Source organism: Haliotis asinina, chromosome 5, assembly GCF_037392515.1.
Source record: "Haliotis asinina isolate JCU_RB_2024 chromosome 5, JCU_Hal_asi_v2, whole genome shotgun sequence".
Taxonomy (NCBI): Eukaryota; Metazoa; Mollusca; class Gastropoda; order Lepetellida; family Haliotidae; genus Haliotis; species Haliotis asinina.
Genome location: NC_090284.1, coordinates 23,839,081 through 23,861,017, shown reverse-complemented (window position 1 = coordinate 23,861,017; position 21,937 = coordinate 23,839,081). Strand labels below are relative to the sequence as shown.

General features: G+C 37.1%; 1 protein-coding gene across 2 annotated transcripts in view; it reads left to right on the top strand.

Annotated features, from left to right (window-relative positions):
• Positions 1-21,614, top strand: part of LOC137285304 (N-alpha-acetyltransferase 60-like) — a 28,142-nt gene extending 6,528 nt beyond the window's left edge. For both annotated transcript variants that reach the window (XM_067817639.1, XM_067817638.1), the window contains exons 3-6: positions 212-341; positions 6,918-7,014; positions 7,676-7,910; positions 10,030-21,614. In XM_067817639.1, coding sequence (XP_067673740.1) covers positions 212-341; positions 6,918-7,014; positions 7,676-7,910; positions 10,030-10,174 — 607 coding nt within the window. In that variant the 3' untranslated portion in view covers positions 10,175-21,614. The remainder of the gene's footprint in view (positions 1-211; positions 342-6,917; positions 7,015-7,675; positions 7,911-10,029) is intronic.
• The last annotated feature ends 323 nt before the right edge of the window (positions 21,615-21,937 follow it).

Sequence of the window (21,937 nt, the reverse complement as noted above, 5' to 3'; positions counted from 1 at the left end):
ATGGACTGAACTGAAGGCCTTATACCACAATATGTACTGTACAGAGCATGCTGTCATTTAGTGCAAACAAACAAGCGAACAAAACATTCTGTTTTTTCCTTATTGTTTTGATGTGAATGTGTCTGAACATGTTTAAAGATTAGTTTCCTAATTATCGTAAGCTGTGAAACGTACAGAGTGTGATGAATTATGAATGTCGGTGATGTTTCAGATACCCTGACACGTGGTACAATGACATCACATCCAATCCCCGCTTCTACTCCCTGGCCGCCACCCACCGTGCTCGGATCATAGGACTCATTGTAGCAGAGATAAAACCAAGGTCCAAGCTCAACAAGGAGGTAGGATTTCCCTATGTCAAATGGCTCTGCTGGTCTATATCCTGGCCTTTAGTAGAACATGGCATGCCAACATTACTCAGTCAAAATCGGGATGGTGGGGTAGCCTAGTGGTTAAAGCGTTTGCTTGTCACACCAAAGGCCTGGGTGTGATTCCCCACATGGGTAGAATGTGTGACGCCCATTTCTGGAGTTCCTCTTGTAATATTGCTGGAGTATTGGTAAAAGCAAAGTAAAGCCCTACTCTCACTCAGTCCTAATCATAGAATGTGTGGGTTTCTACAGTCTGTGTAAATTTAGTCTCAGTATTATTCTTTACATTCCTCTTCTGAGTCTAACAAACCCTTGTAGGAAGTCATGTCAGATAACCTTTGAGATGGACCATTTGGAACACAGCTTTCCAAATCACAAGAGTGGACATTCGCACATATGTATATCCTGTATATCCTACAGTTCAAATATCTGATTAATGCGGATTTTCATTTGTTGAGGGATAAGTGTCAGTGATTGGAGAATTTTGTAAGTCCCGTCAAACCCTCAACAGTAGCTGTTATCTGATTGGTTAAATCCATTCGGCTGTATCACGTTTGATTGGATGGTCCTAGGTCGCTCAAAGGTTAACTGACCTGACCTCCTACAAGGGTTTGTTAGACTCAGTGTACGGGTGTCACAAAAAATACTAAGACTAACTTTACGTAGACTTTGTTTTCGCTTGCATTTTGGATGCAGAACACTGTAACTGATTTCGTACTGTTATCTTTACAAATGCTTCTCTTAATGATTAAATAAGTTTGTATACATATGTATTTACAAGAACTTCTACATCTTCTCACGTTGAGTTATAGACAAATTCAGTTTTTCCTTATCCTCACTCATGCTTATTATGCTTGTCGCCTTTTTCTATCTGAACATAGAAGAGGATGTAAAATCAACACTCACCCACGTGTAGCATCCCTTTATCCCCTGCATTAGCACGCAAGTTGGTCACATGATTGTCCATGCCTGTGACTCTCTCCTTCATCGGCCTAGACAATAGATGTGAGTGTGCTTGCCTCCCGATAGGGCATATATCCTTTCAATTTTTGACTTTGTATTACCTAAGTTTCAGCTGTATCCGTTTTTTTTATCTGTATATTTACATTATGTAGCAGAAATATTACCAAATTGTACATATTTTATGTGTAGTTTGTCTTGTTTTGCATCATTCTATGTTTGCTAACATTTGATGAAAAATTGCTTGGGTTGTCAATGTGGGATCATATTAGAAGGCACAGCCAAGTTATGTTGTGTTAAAACACTGATAAGAGCACTAGTAGTCGTGTGTCAACTGCTGCTGATATACATTGTTTTAATAATCCTGGGGACAGTCCTCTGCTACAGTGGCAGTCTCTGTCTCCACCCAGAAGAGATTGTCACCTACCGAGATGTTGTCATCCCTAGTCCTTTGTCTATGGGGAAGAAGGAAGACAGCAACCCAAAAGACTTTGTCAAGCTTCTGTTGTGGTTCATCACTGCTCAGAAGTTGAAGTCATTCTCTTCGGAGACTGTCCCTACTGACGAAGCAGATGTTTTTGATGACCCCCTGATCCTCTTGACAGAGGAGTGTTCAGTCACCATTTGACCTGGAGGATTGTCACAACCATGCACGGAGGGATTATCATGAGCGATGAGCACATGATCTCTTGGAGAAAAAGACCTGTACAAATGTTTACGTTTGTTGGTTGTTTCAACTATTAGAAGTCTGGAAGATGCCAGGATTGCAGGTTCCTAAATGCAGCAAGTTTTACATATGCAGGTTCCATGTATGCACATTCCATGTACACACGTTCCACAAAAGTAAGTGCAGTCATCAAGGAAGATTCCACGAAATTACAACTTCAGTAAGGTGTAGACAGCACCTTAGCATTCTCGAAACACTTCCATTATATCATGTCAGGTTTCGGCCCACAGCGTAGAGCTTTGTCCCAGACGTGTCCATTAAGCATGTAACAATGTAGATGTTGGCTATGTTGGATCAATGTGTGGCTGACAGAAGAGGCACACATCTGAAACTAACGATTCAGGTCCTTTTCATTTACATTGTTCCTGTACAGTGTACATAGATCAAGGCGATAGTTTGGCAGTCGTCACCAGCCTAAGATCGGACTAACAGTCTTTGATGTATAGTGATTGTGATGGAAATATGAACTCTATAATAACCTTTTGTGCATTACACAATTTGGATCTTCAAGAGGATTCTACGGCACTTCAATGAATCCAGTTTCTACAGTCACCCGGTAACAACATTAAGGAAGCATGGGAACCTCATCACATCATCTGTATACGATGGCAACCGCATTAGTTTCAATAAAGGATGAAAAGTGGAGGAAAAGACACAACTGCCAGGGAGACAGTCTTATTACATCAGTACTATGTGGTGAAATTTTTTTGTGCTCTTCCATTCAACCACCAATACACGTGTTCACTCGTGTAACTCCAGGACAGGCCCTACAGTCAGATTACAGACAATGTTCGAGTGTTAGCAAAACCATCAGTGACTGCACAAGATTCAGTGATGATCATTTGAAATGCAACACTTGTAAAGTCACTTTTCTGGAATCTAATTGGTCCAATGTTGACAACGCCCTGCGCAGAACTCAGGAAGTCATTTACAGATGTAAATCAGTCTTTCAACAGGCAGAAGGCATCAGTTACGATCCACATAGTGTACAGCATTGTTCGACTATCTTCACAGGTCAATAGAGGTCTTCAGTTAGCAGATTAAAGGTTATTTGTCTGCAACTCAGGAAGTCATCTACAGATGTAAATCATCCTTTCAACAGGCAGAAGGCATCAATTACGGCCCACATAGTAGTGTACAGCATTGTTCGACTATATTCACAGGTCAGTAGAGGTCTTCAGTTAGCAGATTAGAGGTTATTTATCTGCGACTCGAAGCGACAACCATCACATGGTTTCGGTTTGTGACAGCCAGTCTCCATTGCAATCAAGCCTACTACAAATAGACTTCCATTGATATCATTGCTTCATGGATCATGGCTGATTTGAAGTCAAAGGTTGATGCATCATGACTGCATATTGCCGAGATACCAGTAACAATATCTTCATTAGAGATGAAGCATGTGCATAGTTGATTCTACCTCAGCCATATGACTGTTTACATGAGTAATCAGTTGATGGGAGCACTTCGCCAGCAACAAGTATTCTGCAAACATCAGAATGACATCATGTTAACGAAAGATTGATGAGGTACAATTGAAGCCATGATACCACAAGCAATACTCTCTTTGTTGACATTTCGCGGTTGGCAGTGTTTACTTGGTCTACTGACTTGCAGGGAGAGGTTACAGTTACGCCTGTTACAGAGAATTGTTAATGATCACCTGAACAACACCAATCTGTTCTACCAGATCGTCTCAAGCCATATCCGCTTTGATGGATTCACAGAGACAACATCTGCATGAGGAGCCTACCTAACAGAGCACGAACTGCAATGTTCATCTGTATGTAGATGCGTCTCACCAAGGATGGGGTCTCACAACAACAGCAAAGTAGTCTTGGGGAAGAGGTTGAGACAAGATCAAGTTTGATCAGACTAGCATGAGTGACTGTATTCCTGTACTTGTATGCTATGTACCTGAAGAAGGCATTGCAGCTTCAAATGACATATGTGTCAAACGATGAAGCTCCTGTAAGATAACCCGTAGGACACTAGTGTTATGAATAGTATAACACAACGCACAACGAGGATGTCATTCAGGATTGGTGATAACTTTCCTGTAAGTAACTGTTTTCTACAACTGCTGTGACATCATGTAGACAATTGATTGTGACGTCATAGACATAACCATGACGTAATATGGTTGGATACAAAAGGAACATCGTACAGTGGACAATAAGTGGCAGTTACTGTCTCTGTTCTGCGAAAACTAGTATATCTAGAACCACACGAAGATCTCACAAGTTTGCAACCCTACAGGGCCGTTTTCAAGTTCCCATTAGGGATTAAAGAACAGAAAAATAAAGACAACCAGAGAATCCAGGAAGTGGCATGACCCACCATCGATTCTGTCATTTTCTGTCAAGCATAATTGCATGAGTCAGGATCTGGAAAAGTATGTAATTTTCTGATTAAAACTGATATTTTATACTTATTCGGACTCAAAAGGTCAGCACTCTAATCCTCCTTTCTCTTGACATTCTGGATTTCATTGTAAATCCAGGTGTTGGGCTGTGTGATTCTGAGAGAATGATAAGCATGGCTGGTCATGTGACCGATGTGTAGGCCATGTGCTGAAGGGAGACTACTCATTGGTGAGTGTTAATTTTAGGTCCTCTTCAGTGAAAGGAACTTCAAGGGATTCAAGTTTTCCACAATGTTATGATAGCCAAAGAAGACAAGCACAATAAGCATGAGTCAGGATAAGTGTAAATATTTTTACACACACTGCATAATGTCTGTTTACAGTTTGCATGTCTGTGTTTATGTGTTTACTTCCAGTGATCACAAAGTTCTTAGGTCTGATTTTTTACTCACATTTAACGTTTCTGCCACATATCAAATCCCTAAAAAAACTAAATGCCTGAAAGCACTTGATTTATTGAAAGTGGTGTCTAATTCAAAGTGGGGAGGTGATCAACCTACTCTCCTACATTTATATAGATCACTTGTCCGTTCAAAGCTTGACTATGGCTCCATTGTATATGGTTGAGCCTGCAAAAGCAACCTACAGCTATTAGATTCTGTCCATCATCAAGGTCTAAGGCTTTGTCTTGGCTCCTTTAGAACTTCTCCTGTTGACAGCCTTTACGTTGAGGCCGATTAGCCTTCTCTCAATCAACGCTGTGTAAAACTATCTTTACAGTACATTACAAAATTATCCTCTAATGAGTCTAATCCTGCATTTAATTGTGTCTTTAATCCCCTTTATGAGCATCTGTATAACAAAAAGTCTTCCCTTGTTCCACCTCTTGGAGTCAGAATTAAACCATTCATTGCTGCTGCTGGCATTGAGCTAGAAAATATAGCTCCTTACCGACTTCTCTCCTCTCCTCCTTGGCAGATGGTTAGGCCACAAGTGGACCTAACATTAACCACTTTTAAAAAATCAGACACTAATGAATTACAATATAAACAAGAATATCATCAAGTTAAAAGTAAATACAGCAATTACAAAACCTTATTTACAGATGGGTCCAAGGACGGTGGTGCAGTGGCTTGTGCCACTGTCATTGGATCCAGAACAATATCTTCTAGAATTCCAGATAACAGCTCTATTTTTACTGCAGAAGCAAATGCCATCTTAACAGCTCTTCAATATATTCAAAGACACCCTAAACATAAACAATATATAATCTTTTCTGACTCTCTTTCTTGCCTTAAGGCTATTAAAAACCTGTCATGTAAACATCCACTTTTAATAGAAATAATTGAATTGTATAATAATCTTGCTACTGGCCAATACGACATTGTCTTTTGTTGGTTACCAAGCCATGTAGGTATTTCTGGTAACACAATGGCCGATCTTGCTGCCAAGGCAGCACTCAGCAAGTCTGTGACTCCACTTCTTATTCCGTACTCAGACTATAAAACTGCTATTAGATCTTATATCCGTAATCTGATGCAAAAGAAGTGGGACACCCAGGTAGGTATCAATAAATTACATGAAATAAAACCTTATATCGGTTATACTTACTTGGGTTGTCAGTCCAGATTTGAGGAGGTCATTATGCGACGATGTCGCATTGGCCATACGAGGTATACTCACGAATATTTATTAAAAGGTGAAGATCCTCCGTTTTATATCCCTTGTGATGAAAGAATCACAGTCAAGCATGTCCTGCTTGACTGTATTGAATATTCCATCACAAGGGATAAATTTTTTCACTCACGAACTTTGAAGGATCTTTTTAAAAATGTTACCTCTCATTTAATTATTGCATTTTTAAAAGACGTGAATTTGCTAAAGGAATTGTAAATAGATAAATTGTAAATAGATAAATATTTTATTCTTGGAAGTTTGAATTAGTAACTTAAAGTGTTAGTGGCTGTATCCTCCAGGGGAGGTTAAAGCACTGTAAAATTATTGTCCTCCTGAGAGGGTACGTAAGTCCCAAAACATTTAAAGTACATGAAAACGTTCCACTGTTTCTAATCGTAGAATAACTGTCTTTTTACTTTATGGCTAGATTTCCTGAATTGCTAACGACTGAAGGGATGATGTAAATCCAGCTAGGGTCCATGCAGGAAGCAAATGTACTGTAAGTCCCCATGGTCCCTAGTATGGTGATCTACCTTCTGTTGTTGGTGATATATAGCCCGTGTTTTATATTGTGTTGTCCAAATAGTAATATTAGTTTTAACTTTCCACACTAGTTTTAAATTGTAACTGTGATATTCTAGTTGTTTTACTGTCCTTTGCTGACAGGTTTATTTATGAAATACATATTATCTCTTTCGGTGTTAAATGTTCTCGTCACGATATGGCTGAAATATTGCCGATGTGACGTTAAATATAAACTCACTCACTCACTCCAGTGATCACAAAGTATTGAAGTCTGTTTGTTTGATTTGTTCAGGATGCAGATATTCTGGCGTCCTACTATGGGCCAAGTGTGCAGGTGGCCTATATACTCAGTCTTGGGGTGGTTGGAGATTTCAGGCGAAATGGTATAGGTGAGTACTTACTTGCTGGAACTATCTCCACTTGTCTGTATCTGAATAGTGTCTTTTCTTTGTGCCACTCTTGCTGTATTAAAAGCGTCCCCGAAGAAAGTTCAGTGTGTCATGTTAATGCACACTTCTACATTGTGGATTTGATACAGATAATGAAATATTACTTAAATCTATAAATGAGTTACTGCCATAAATGACTTCATTTTGCATATTTATGAGTGAAGTTTAAATAGAGATTCCATTATGGGGTAACTCCGTCAAGACTGATTGCATTTCTTGTCAAGACTGAAATGTCAGTGCGTCTGTTGTATGGATATTTTGAATATGTTTAATCATTGTAACACCCCATTCTTTTGCTTCCACTTGGTCACAGTGATTGTTTGTTGTGTCCACTCTAATTTTATACACATACAGGATGCAGTATATTATATCTGTTAGTAGGAAAACAGTATATAGCTTCCAAACAGTTTTTCACCAACACAGCAATAATCATTGAGAACCTGCTTATTGTTGTTTGTGCGTTTTCATTTTGGCTCCATAGATAAGTACCATCAGTGAAACTATATGAAGCTTAAATTTGTACTGGTATCTTATCTCATTACATTTGTTTAAGAAGTACAGTGTTGACTGTTTGTGGTAATGTGCCGTTTTTTCTCTGTAGCCTCCCTTCTCTTGGATAGTCTACTGTCATTCCTCACTTCCAAGGAGGGCTATGACTGTAAGGCTGTCTACCTACACGTCCTGGCTACCAACTCAGTGGCATTGCGCTTCTATGAACATCGGAACTTCAAGCCACACAGCTTCCTGCCATACTACTACTCCATACAGGGCAAACCTAGAGATGGCTTCTCGTACGTTCTCTATGTTAATGGAGGACAGCCACCTTGGTCAATCGTATATCCTTTTATATATTACCATCTAAGCATATCTAGTGCTAACGTTGTCAGCTTGTCATGGTTTAAATCCTCAATATTCGCTTCACATCACAGCTACACGTACTGTGAGGATTGCCAGCCGAAACCTGTATTGGAGGTGCGTGAACCTAATCCATTGATCCGGCCTGATTATGAGTCTTATCATGTGGGTAACCACTGTGGTTATGATCTGTTTCCATGAATCAGTTAGGTGATCATAAATCACTAAGGTAACCTCAATGCAATGATGAAGAATGGGAGTTAAGATTGACCATAGCAATGGTTGCTTTGTGAAAGAAGACCATGGTCTATAACTTGATTGTTTGCCTGAAATCATAGCCATAACCACTAAATGCAGAAATGCCAACCTCTACGATTTTATCGTAGTCGCTACAAATTTTATCCTCAAACTATGCCAATACAATTGCACTAGAAATTCTATGAAATTTGATGAAAATTCATTAAATTTTGATCATACATGCAAGAACATTTGTTGATTAATACATTTTTGCCTAAAAGAGACGATATGAAGAAATTAGTCTAAGTAAACTTCGTCTCAGTGTATTTCATTACCCTCCAGTAGAAGATCGCGTCAGGTAACCTTTGAGCAACCAATCAGAGTCCAATCAGATGCGAGACGGTTAAATAGTTTTATCCAATCAGACAACGGCTACTATTTAGGGATCGGAGGGACTTTCAAAATATTCAGGTCACCGACACAGATCTCTCCACAAACAAAAATCAGCATATAACACAGTTATTTGACCTGCAGTATATACGCTTTGGGGTTTACCATAAGCTAATATTTCTGCCAGATAACATCCTTGAATATTGTCAAAAACACTATTTTCAGCGACTGTTTACTCACTGTTCTCATGGCTGTACGTACGCCGTGTGCATCACCCGGAAGTGATCGTACGCTAAACAGCATTCAGAATCGTTCGGGTACAAACTTTTTTGAGATAAAAAGTTCAAAAGGTATGTGCAAATGTGCACTTTCGCGATTTGGTAAGTCGTGTTCTGATTGGTCAATCTCAAAGGTTACCTGACGCGACCTCCCATAAGGTTTTGTTAGACTCAGTGGTGGAGTGTAACGAAAAGTACTGAGGATAAGTATACTTAGACTGTGAAGAAATGGAATGCTGATAATTTGGAAATCTGGTGTTGGAGGTTTGTGAAATTAATGCGTTCTCTTGATTAGTGTCATATTATCTTTCTCCAAATCCATCATAATTTTAAGTATTTAGCTGAATCCTAGTTTTATGGTCCATCTACTAATTTTGATCCTTGAAACTACTATTTGAGGTTGGCATCTCTGCACATGGTGTCTATATGGACATTGAATTGATTCAGTACCAGACTGAAAGTATCCTATAGCTCTAGAGCTGTCATTTTACTTGAGGCATGGTTCGTAAAGGTGTTTTCCTGCCCTTCATGAAAGTGCGATGGGTGTCTGGTTGTCAGGCCTTGTAATGTCAACATTGCTGGCCATTTTACTCAAATATAGCGTTCTACTTGCAATTTTTTTGCATTTTGGTCTATAACTTCTTGGTTTCATGTTCCAACATTTTGACTCACTCTTTTTCAGATTCAAATACAAATGTTCTTTCACAAGATTACCAATGAAAGAATCCCATGTCACAAATACTTTGAACCTGGTTATAATTTTAGATAACACAGACTAAGTCTGAAATGAACCTTTGTACTTTCAGCGACTTCTTGTTAACCTACTAATATCTTGTGAATTTTTCTTATTCATATTGAGTTCTTATGGACCGGACCTGTGAAAGTCCCGGGGTAGAATAGGCCTTCAACAACCCATGCATGCCATAAAAGGCGACCGTGCTTGTCATAAGAGGCGACTAACGTGATCAGGTTGTCAGGCTTGCTGACTTGTTTGACTTATGTCATTGGTTCCCAATTGCGCAGATCGATGCTCATGTTGTTGATCACTGGATTGTCTGGTCCAGACTCGATTATTTACAGGCTGCTGCCATGTAGCTGGAATATTGCTGAGTGCAGCGTAAAACTAAACTCACTCACTCACTCACTCTTATGGACCAGTTCATTGTGTCAGTATATTACCTTAACTCACATTCACTGACTACATCAGCCATTGTGGGAAGATGCTGACCAAGATGCAGCCATGTGCTCTCCCCAAGCATATGTACCATGCAATCCGCAGCATCATCAATCGGTTCCTCTTTGGGTCATCACAGCAAGAGAATGCAAGTCATGTCAGCTGATGGTCACCAGTGCACACTCAGCAACCAAGGTCAAGGATCATCAAACATGTCTAGGTCAAGGTCATTTACAAGGGAAACAACTGATGGCATCTCTCCTATATGCAGAAATCATGCCAAATGATTTTTGAAACAATATTATAGTCCAATGCATTAGTTTATATGCAATGAAATTTATGTGTTGAAGTAGGAAGTCAAAAGCGATTTTGGGTCAAGAATATTGAAGAGAATTACTACATTTAAGAACATTTTTAATGGAGAGTATTTCATAAACCCGGGACAATTTACACGTGTATCATTTTCACATTTTTTCTATTATAGCCTGTCTACATCCACCCTAATTGTATCAGATTACTCCACTTTAGAGTAACCTCCCTTGTTTGATGGTGTCCTTGTCATTGGTTGATGCAAGTGTGTATGTCCCTGTTCAAGGATCCAAGTTTCATTTGACCCACAACACATAGCTGTGAATACACCTCCATCCAGATCCTCTATAGTCAAACAAACCCACTGATACTTCCACCCTTCGTGATACCTCGTCTCCTCTATCTGTGAGCCTTGTGTGAACGTTATGAAAAACATGGTTTACAGATTTGTTGGAATTTTTGTTTCACCCATCTGAAGTGTGGTATACAGCTGCAGCATGTAGCATATCTTCATTACCTGCTGTCATTTGTCATGGTGGACTGTCTGTGACACAAGAGAATATTTTACTACTGACACAATGTGAAGGTCAAGTTAATCAGGTGATGCACATCCTGTTTCATACTTTTGTCGCTTTTGATATCCCAAATTTGTTACTGAATTAAACAGTTATGTTTGACAAATGCAGTTGTGAAAACCTATGAAACTGTGATTGTTATTTCAGTTTTTCAGAAATTGTGTATGATGTTCATCCTCGTGGGATTTAGTAGAGCAGCTGTGTGTTGCAGTGTAACCAATTCCAGGAGAAATGGCAGGTTAGGTGGGTGCTGATCACAGAAGCACTAATATCAGAGGGCCTGCACTTTGCTGTTGAGAGTTTCTCCGATGATGTTTGCCAGAATCCCCTGATAGTGGGTTTGAATCCTAGACAAACCTGATCATGTTTCTAGGTTTTCAGCAAGTTATCTGTGTTTGTGGGTTACGTCAAGGTGGTAAATATTTAAGATATTACTGACTTTGGTTTTCCCAGTACCCGACACCAGTGCACTATGATACAAGTCAAAACCGTTGTCTACTCACAATAGCCTATTCTCAATAACAAAATGATCACCATTTTGACATGGATATTAGAAACTGTTGTAAAAATTGAAGAACATTTCTGCCTCTTTTATGATTTTGTTTACACTATCGGAATCTAATTTTAAATTAATACCTAAATAAAAAGGCATGTCTCAGAATGAAAGAAAGAGTATTATCTTAATGGAAGTCACATAGTGTATTCACAATGGAAGTCACAAAGTTAACAAGACTACATTAGAGGGACACATGACATGTCTCCTGTATCATAAGTCTGTATCCACCTGTGAAATACAGAGAAAAACAGTGGCGTTTTCGTGGTGTCAGAATGGAGCATCAGAACTGCCTCTGTTACAGCCACATCATTTCCTTGTCTGATTGTCTGTGACAGAGATTTGTGTATTCAAGAGTCAGTGTTGACTGCAAAGACTTCTGTGCAGTTTTGTTGATCTCTCTGAAGTTCCGTTGAGCTCGATGAAGTTCTGTTAGTGCAATAAGACAATTGCTGATGTTTGCTAATTTCTGACTGTGTGCAAAGGCAGTATTGGCAGTAGTGTCAGTTTCTCAAACCGTTTTATGTATTAGGTCGTTATTTTATTGAAATAATCTTGGAATTTCTCTTTGTTTTATTAAACATATGCTGTCATAAATAACCAGGCGATTATGAAATAGTTGGTTCATGGCAGCAGATTTAAAAAAGATTTTTCATGTCCCCTTTTATCGACATGTAGTCGGTGTTATGAATATATGTTTTGAGGAAATAATCTATATTCCAGGAACATTTGTAGCACACAAACTGTGGAAAACACGAACTTGTTTCTTGGTAATTTCATGTTTATGATGTTGTGTGTATCATAACAACTGCCATTTTCAGCATTCATCATGTCATATTCTCAAGGTCATTACCCATATTCAAGGCAGATAGCTTCCAGAGGTAACAGAAGTTAAATTCCTTTGTGTTTTTGAGGATTGCATGATAAAATCTGACGAAATTGGTAGGTTTGTGATCTACTTGTAATTTAATATACTGTTTAAAGAGCAGCACATACTCAGTTGCTGATAAGATGTAAGACTGGATGAAATCTGGTGTTTGTTAGATCTGAATTTTAAGGTTACCAGTACACATGTGATGGTTAACTGCTAGTCTCTGTTAATACCATTTTCTTGTACAATACTGACGTAAATCAAATAACCAGTATGTTTGATTTGAATAATCCCTTTAATTTGAGATTACAGTTTTCCTCCTCGTATTTCTATGTTGTGCTTTTAATATGAAGTCATAGAGGGGTCATCTCAAGAATTTCCTTTTGATTTAAATAAGGTACAATTGTGTAGGTGAGTAACTTTACATCTATTCTTTTCCTAAAGAGCCACCCATTTTGCACTCATTTGAGATTTGTTGATGTTGAAATGAAGATGGAAAGTGACTTTTGAAAGTATGAAACCATCCCTAACATTGGGTGCAGTGTCTCTCAGGGTTTGTTATGTATGTTTCTGTCATGTACTCATCCAAATAAGGTGGGGATCATTCAGTTGTGCCCGTGCTCTACATATTGGCATTTTCAGCTATAGTCATTTCACATTTGTCAGTGATTGGCTTATTGACATAAAGACTGATTTTGCATGATCCAAATTGAAAATAAGAAAGTTCACATCAAATATGAAATGGTGAAAAGGGTAAGTATTTACTTAACATTTTTTTCTTAATAAAACATGACAGTTTTATTGTGCAGGGTTAGTTTGAACTGGTGTGTTTTCGTTATACACCGAAGCTGTGTGAAGGAGTCTTTTGTTCATTTACTGAACTTCAATATCTTGGGTCACTTGTGATGAATCAGATTTTTTTGCTGATGATCTATTGAGATGTCTCTTGAATATTATTAAATTTCTATTGTAAAAACTCAGATTTAGTTTTAAAGACTAGTCTCTGATACAGCACATAAAAAGTGAAAAATAAGTAAAGCAGTTTGTTTAAAGTTTCAGTCCTAAAGTATTCATATTAACAGCCAAGTCCACCCCTATATGCTACATTGAACTCAACTGAGGATGTGTTTTTCTAGTCCATGTAAAGTGACTACTGGTATTGATAGCTCTCCTGAAGCAAAACTGATACTGAGGTGGTTCATAGTTATCAACAGGATTTTCAGATTAAGCACATGACTGTGTCCAGCTCTCATGATGAATGAATTAAGGAACTCAGACTCTCTTCCATCATTCAAAGCCCACCGGAAGACCTACCTATTCAACAACTATCTTTGACTCTAGACTGTCTTTGCTGAAGCACTTTGAGCGTGCATAGATGTGTGAAAAAGCACTCTACAAATGTAACTATTATAATAATTATTTCATTTTATGGTTACCCTGTGTTAATGACTGGTACCTCATTAGTTGTAGCATTTCTGCAATGATTGATCCCTTGTATAGTCAATAATGACTGGTCCCTTGTATCATCAGATCCCCAATACTTCACAGGCCCGAACTGATGTTCCTTTACATGTTTAACATGATTAGAACACAGATAACACTGTTATCATGAAAACTAAACAGCATACATGCGCTCCATCACTGATCCTTGTCAGGCAGCATGAATGAACCCCACCTTGCTATTTACCTTGTACATTTTAACTTTGTATGGTCATATATTGGTGATTCTATTTATTGTTAATGTCTGTTTTATTCACAATATTTATCATCCTGTAAATAGTATTTAAAATCTATTGTACAGTGATTATTGTTTGAGAGATTATGTTTGATGATATTGAAGATTTTATCTTGAGACATTAGTTACAATAAGACAACAAACTGACAAGACGATAAGACATATACTGAGGCAGCAATGGTTTACTGGAAAACCCATCTTGGGGAGGTTATGCACCAAAACTGGCTTCATTTTAAGAACTGGTTAATTGTGATATTTTCAGATTCCATAAGGTGTTATCCAGTGGAGCTGTAGATACAAATGCTAAAGATCTGCAAATAGTACTTGCTTCAGTCAGCATGTCCTTGATCAATATGTAGCTACATGGGTGAATGATATCATATTTTGTTTCTTAAAAAATTTAGTTTTTTTATTTGTGATAAATTTCTTAAATACTTCAGTGCCATTGACTATCACTGTGTTTGCTGCATATGGTTGTATGATATTTTAGGTTGAAAATTAGTAGATGTATTTATGTATTAATGTCAGAATTAATCCAACCCAACTTGACAAAATAATCAGAGGTGTTTTGGGTATTAATTGTCATTTGTAATGAAACATGAATATCAATAACAACAACTTACTGTAACCTTCAGCTTGCGTGTGCAATTAGGAAAATGCTGGAATATGAAACTGTCAGGTGAATCTGGTTTCATTTTACAGTTAACTGGTTCTACTTTTTGAGAAAACCGTTGCAGCCTTAACCATGTTCACATCCTAATCTTGCATGTCATTTCTTCCACATGTGTTTGTCTAAAGTGGATGATATTTGCTGCTTACTTGTGTGAGCATTGTGATCATTGTTGTTGTGTGATGTGTACAGATTTGTTTCAAGTGCTTACATTAGTAAATATTACTGCTATATAATGTCAATTTTGTGTAAGTCAAGTCAACATTAATTGCCATACTATCAGCCATTCTGTCCCAACGAACGAATTGACTAGTGTTTTATGTCATTTTTATTAGGATACGTACCTGCAACCCTTTTTGAAATGTGATCAAAAGTTGTGTATAAATTTGTAAACAAACTTGTAACACATGCCATCCCAATTAAGTAAATTGCAAATCATGATGTCAGTCACTGGATTGTCTTGTCCAGACTTCATTGTTTAGTAACCGCTGGAATATTGCTAAGGGATTGTTTAAACAACAAAGAAAGTTAAAAACATGCTGTAAGGGAAATGAGATGGATAGATGAAAACTAAAGTTGAGAAATACTGGCTTAGTATGTTCTGAGTATTATATGGCAGTGGGGTAGCCTTGTGGTACGGCATTTGCTCATCATGCTGAAGACCTGGGTTCAATTCCTCAAAAGGGTATGAGGTGTGAAGCCCATTTCTGGTGTTCCCTGCCATGATATTGTTGAAATGTTGCTGAAAGCAGCAGAAAACCATACTGACTCACTCAGAGTATTATTCCATTATACAGCATTATTGACACGGTTGGGTGGATGGGAACACCAATGCTTGTGTTTTCCTAGATGTTGTATACACCATACTCATAAAGAGTCAGCATAAAGGTTATCACAGTATATCAAAAGTTCAAGCGGTTTTCCATTGGTAAAATGGTCTGCTGTTCAAGGTAGATACATGCTTTGAAACAACAGGAAGTTTCATTTTCTGGTAAGTGCTTGTTGTTATGATGATCATATGCAATCTCAAGAGATGTTACTTGCAGTTAGGAGGAATCATATGTTATATTCTTGACCTCAATTTTTGTGGATCTAGTGATGGGGAAGTAGCTTGTTTTGGGAGGATGAGGAATTATGAAGAGTTGCAGGAGGCATCCGTCATCTAGTCAAATCTGCTTCAATATAGAACAAATTTTATGGTTGCCACTGAAAGAAGGTAAACCTGTTTCAGTTTCATCAAAACATTTACCAGTGTTAAAAGACTGAAACAACAAACTTTTCTGTTTTTAAACATTTAATATCACTTTAAATACATTACTGATTAGACTGCAAGGTTGATTATGTGTACATATTGCTGTGTTTTACTGCAAGTTTTCTGAATATTTAGGGTTTGTTGTTAAAAATCAGTGCTAAAAGATAATCTGCCAATTTTCTAAGAAACCAAAACATCTGTCTTGAACAAAACCTTTAATGAGGAATTATGTTTATGATATCAACCACTTTTTTATGGTCTAGTCTATGAAATCTGTCAATATTCTACCATTTGCCTGTCATGTAATACTCTCCTTGACTTGTCAGTACAAGTTCGTAATTTATCCTTATCGATAAGTCATCAGGATTTATATAACTACTGTGCAAGCGTGTATCAAGATCACTTGATACAGGTTTCAAAATAACCATTTGGACCTTATGCATGCCTTTAGTCAAATGATACACTCTCAAATATCAAATACTTGGTCCCAAACTGACCTCATAGTCTGTCTAAGGCCACACCAATTTTACTTCTTGTTTTATGGATTTTTGTCCTCAGGCAGGAGATAAAAAAGGAAATACCGGTCAAAGTGTTATTCCTTTTGTATATACTAAATGTATGTTACTTATGGCAATTTCTGAAGTGTATATGAGGCCAAAAAAATTTTTAAATATTTTTACATTTCTTGCCACTGAAAACATTAGAAGCAGAGAAATTTAACTTTTATTTTTTCTTATTCTTGAAATAATACCACTGGCAGATTCGTAAAACAAGAAATAAAATTGGTCCAGCTTAATGAAAAGGCATACCTGTAAAGCAGTCAGATTCACCAAAAAGGGCCGCTGGATGGCTCCTCAGGCCTGGCAATGAAAACAGAAAAAGATGAAGTTGGGGCATTAAACCTATGTTCATTGTTATTAACTGAATGGCATTATTGTTTGGTGTGTTTCTGGAAGAGCATGTGAAACGTAACATTTTTTAAGCTCCTGTAAACATTTTTAAACTTTGTCTTTATCATGGCCTAAAATGAGAGGATTTCTAACAAATTAGTTTGGTCGTACAAACGCTTAAATTAGGAATAAGAATGGATCTCAATGTATTTCCTAAGATTTAAGATTTTCTTCTTGCCAGCATTAACACAAGATGGCGGGGAATCAGATCCTCTGGTGATGTTCTGGTAATAATAAGGCGTTCACTCTCAGTAGCATTAGACCAGTGTGTTATTCCTATCTATGCATGTTTCACAACCCAAACCATGATACTTTTCTTACTACGGCTCTGATAGGTAAAATAAAATGGATTTGAGGAATTTATCCTGATCAAGACTTGCTTGCCAAATGACAGCTGTCATTATTCACACAACTGTTATGACTAATCTGAGGGAAAATGCTTTCAGACATTGTAGTGTTTCATTTCTCAGTCTGGCACAAGCATATTAGAGAAATGATGATGTGAGTTATCTCCCTTGGATGGGTAACTTGCATTCATATTTGGATTTGTGTATATGTAAGCCTCATCCATGCTCAAGTTTTCAAGTACCTATCACAGCCTGTGTCACAGCTGGTTTGTTTTGCTGTTTTATGGTGGATTCAATAAATTTTGATGTAGCTGTTCTACTGCTAATGCAATATGGTAATGTCGCAATATGCTTAATCAGCAATTCTCAGCGGCATGTTTGCCAAGTGATGCTAATAAATAGCTGTTTGTAATCCCTCCATTTCGTCTCCAGCACTGTGTTAGTGTGTGTGTAACATTTCATGTGTGTGTATATGAGTGCACTTGTGGTTATCCTTCCTACCAAGACTTGTTTGCTTCACTGTTTTATTTACAAAGCTTCATGTAGGCTGTATCATATCCAATATCCAGTGCCTGAAAATAATCTTCAGAATTTCTAATGGTGATATGAACTACAGGAAAAGTCTGTTAATGCTGCATATTGTTTTTGACTACAGATGTGAATTCACAGTATTTAGGGGCAGTGTGGTAGTCAAGTGGTTAAAGCATTTGTTCATCATGCCGAAGACATGGGTTTGATTCCCTACATGGGTACAATGTGTGAAACCCATTTCTGATATCCCCTACTGCTACATTGCTGGAATATTGCTGAAAGTAGAGCGAAACTAAACTCACAGTGTCTAACTTTAAGTCTGGTATTTCTTAAGAACTCAGTTTGTTAAAGATCTGTCAGAACGAAAGAGAAAGGGTTTACAGCCTATTGCTAGTAGGTGCTCATGTTAATTAACTGTACTAAATTAATGCTTTACTAAAATCAGTATGTAGATAATAATAACAAATACCTTCATTGGTGAAAATGTACACAAATTTTAATTTATTGTTATTAATTTTTAAATACTTTATCCACTTCAGAATTAGATATCAATTTCAAATGTGAGCAACATTCCATTGAGGATAGAGTCCAACAAAACCAACACTGCACAAATTACTATCCATTATAAAGATGTAGGTGCATCTCTGACTATGTTATTCTTGGCTGCACGACTTATAGGTAAACTGCATGTCTCGATCTATGAATAGCCTTGTATGGATTAATATGGTTTCAGTGTTTTTCATATTAATGGAAAACAAGCATTTCAAGAGTTTTTAGATGTGCCACAAACTGCTTGACAAGTGGATTAATGACGAATAATGATATTATGCTCATTGACAAAAAAAACCCAAAACACCCGATATCCACCTGTTGATACATATTTGTGATGTATGAAAAAAAACCCATATGGTATGTTTTGTAAAATTATGTCAATTATTTAGAGTCCTTCTGATTAATTTTTTTCAGACAAGAGAATATTAGGAATAAAGGAAATGAACATTTTTATTTTGGGCCATGTCATATTTGCTGTTATAAAGGGCCATGGTTGTTAAGAAAATAGACAGACGTGGGTACTTTTTTAAAATTCACTAAGAAGTGATATGGAGGTTACTATTTTTTTCAAAATGGCTGCTCAGAAGTTTGACTGCATGTATTCCATTTTCAAAAATAAAACATTCAGAAATCAAATTTCTAGCATCCAAGCATGTTTTTTGTTCTTCTAAACGATAGTGGTCTTATGAGAAAATAAGCTCTTTAAGATAAAAAGACTTGGTGGTGAGATATATATCTATATATGTCATTGTACTCCTAGATTGTACAAAAAGCAAATATATTATTTTCTATCCCTCAAATGTTCATACATTTCTTAATGTTCTTAAAAGAAATGGAATTATGACACATACCTGGTACATTTGCCAACATTCTCCATCTTAGACGAGATACAGGTCCCCTCATCAAAAAGGCATTATTAACTACTGCATTTTGATCAAATACACCTCTGTTTCTGGACCAGCATCAAAATCAGTTTTTCTCCAAATAACTGCCTCTTCCTTAGACCAAAAATACAGGTGACGTCCCTTATTTTCCTATTTATGCAAATCATAATAGAAGCATAGATGGGTTACATTATTGCATTGTAACTGTAATGGAAATTTTTTGTACTGTTGACATTTTTACTTACAATGAATTTAACTTATTGTTTATGTTTTCAACACGTACCCCTTTTGTAAATTTTCTGATCTTCAGCATCTTATAGTATTATGGCAAATATGGTAATTCAACATGAAAGGTTTTTAGCATTTACCTTTACAAATTCTTAAAAATAAACAGATATTTCATCTGTTTCAAAAGTCATTGTCCTGCTGTGATACATGGCAAGCAATAGGAAATGTTCTACTGAATTTTGCTTGTTTATCTAGCGCTTAAATGCTATCTTGTTTAATATGTTTCCAAGATCTTTATCACCCCAAGAATTCCATATCCAAGACAAAGATATGTGTATTGACATTATATTGGATGTGTGTATATGTTTACTAGGATGATTTGTGCATGCTTGTTTCTTTAAGACTTCCATTATTTAAATCAAACCAAAGGTTTCTTGTTTATTTCACATTTCAGACCTCTTGATGTAAAAGAGATTGTTTCCAACATCCTAATATATGCATGTTCTTTCCTTCTATTATTTTTTTTATAGTTTTATACTAAATTTGTTATGCGTGACGTTATCATTCATATGTTTACACTTTTGTTTTCTTGAAACATTCTTGTGTTATTATTTAACATTGCTGTCTCCTTGGCAGTACGTGGGGTACAACTATTCATGTGTGTATGTGTTGTGGATGGTTTCTCTGGCATTGTCCTGAATACACTTCTCAACTTTTATAAATAATCCATTTAAATATACACTTATTGGCATAGATTTAATGGATGTACTATGTCACTAGATGATCAGTGTAATACTGTGGGTTTGACACAAGGTTGATCTCATGAAATTTTGCTTGGATACAAAATGGTATAAATATGTAATAGGGTAACATAAAAATGGTATGAAAATGAAATACAAAATGATTTCTTTAAATGAATAAAAAAATTCTCACACTGTTTATTACTTTTCAGCCTTTATGAACTTAAAAAAAACTTGACCATTCATTCCAAGCAGAGTTGGAAAAAAAAATTCTTCAATATTAGAGTTTATATTTAAAATCATATATTTATATCACAGCCATATGGAATTTTGACTTAATTTACCATTACCTACTGTGCTGTCTCAGTGTGATATCCTATAACCATGCATAGGTGAGTAGTCCGATGTGCCAAGGGACAAGCAGTTTCACAACATGTTCAACCTCTAGCTCATTTCTACCTGTTTTTGTCAGTCTGTGATGTGAATGGATTGTCTTGTGTATTAGCTGCACATGTTCAGTAGTGGTAAGTGAGAGGGGCACCTGCCTTCACTCCTCCCAAGCCTCAAATAGTTGGGCTAGTTGCACTCTGTAGCCAGATAACTTTCACATTTCTTGATTTTCTTAAAAGACATGTGGCTGTCATGGGTCCAGAGTACATTTGTAGAATTGAAACTGAACTGTAATCAGAAAGTACAATAAGTTTACAGTGATAAGTATTCTGTCATACTTATGTTTGAATGTAGTGGCTGAATGCCCTGTGGTCAGCTAACTTGAAGAGTGTCCTTTGCTTTCAGTACATGTAGGGTAATTGAATCATGTATTGTTCAAACAGTAAGACGCAACTCAGTTATGCAAAGCAGGACATTGGGCTGATGTAGCACTGAAACCTGACAAATTCAGCAGTTCTAAAATTTAAGTCCTATGAGAAAATAAGGTTTACATATACAGTTTGGGGGAAGATCTGTGATACACAGTTGACCTGTTCGCAACCAATGAGCTGACAATTCCAATTTAGAAACAAGTAACTTCAACCATATACATATGTCTTCATGACAAGAAGTTATTTATTCTATATCGGATGTTAACATGCGTATGACAACTGTGAATTCTGAAGGAAGAAAGTAATACAACTGTCCTCAAACTGTGAATGTATCTGCTACTCTAGTCCGAGGACAGAAGGAAAGTAAACAATCCTTGGAATAGAACAGTTGAATCTCTGCTTCAAAGGTGTTGACTATTCTGATCACGCAGTGGTGTTACTTATGGCAGTGGTTGGGGAGGAGTACGTAAGAGAGGGCACATGCTGCCTTTCATAAAAAGGGCACCTGTTACCATGCTCACAGGGCACATGCAACCTTGCTCACTTTCACCTGTAGCTTATACACACAATAAAATGTTTCCACTCTCACAGTTCTGCTGTTTTCTTTACATCGTTGTTGATAGTTTGTGGTAATTTATTTGTTTGTTTACACATACCAGTATTATCTTTCAGTTATTACGATTCTTGAAGCATCTTCAGGTATTGAATGTTACAGGTGGTCATGGCACCGTAATTTGCTGTGCAGGGTTATGCCCCTTGGGCAAGGTGACTACCAATAGTTTTGGCTTTGAATCCCAAATCTTGGTTTGTCAGGATCAAATACATCCTCTCCACTTCCACTGAAGTCTAAGACAGACATCACCTCAGGATTTCTTCCAATATTAGGTGGACATGCATTATTAACATACTAT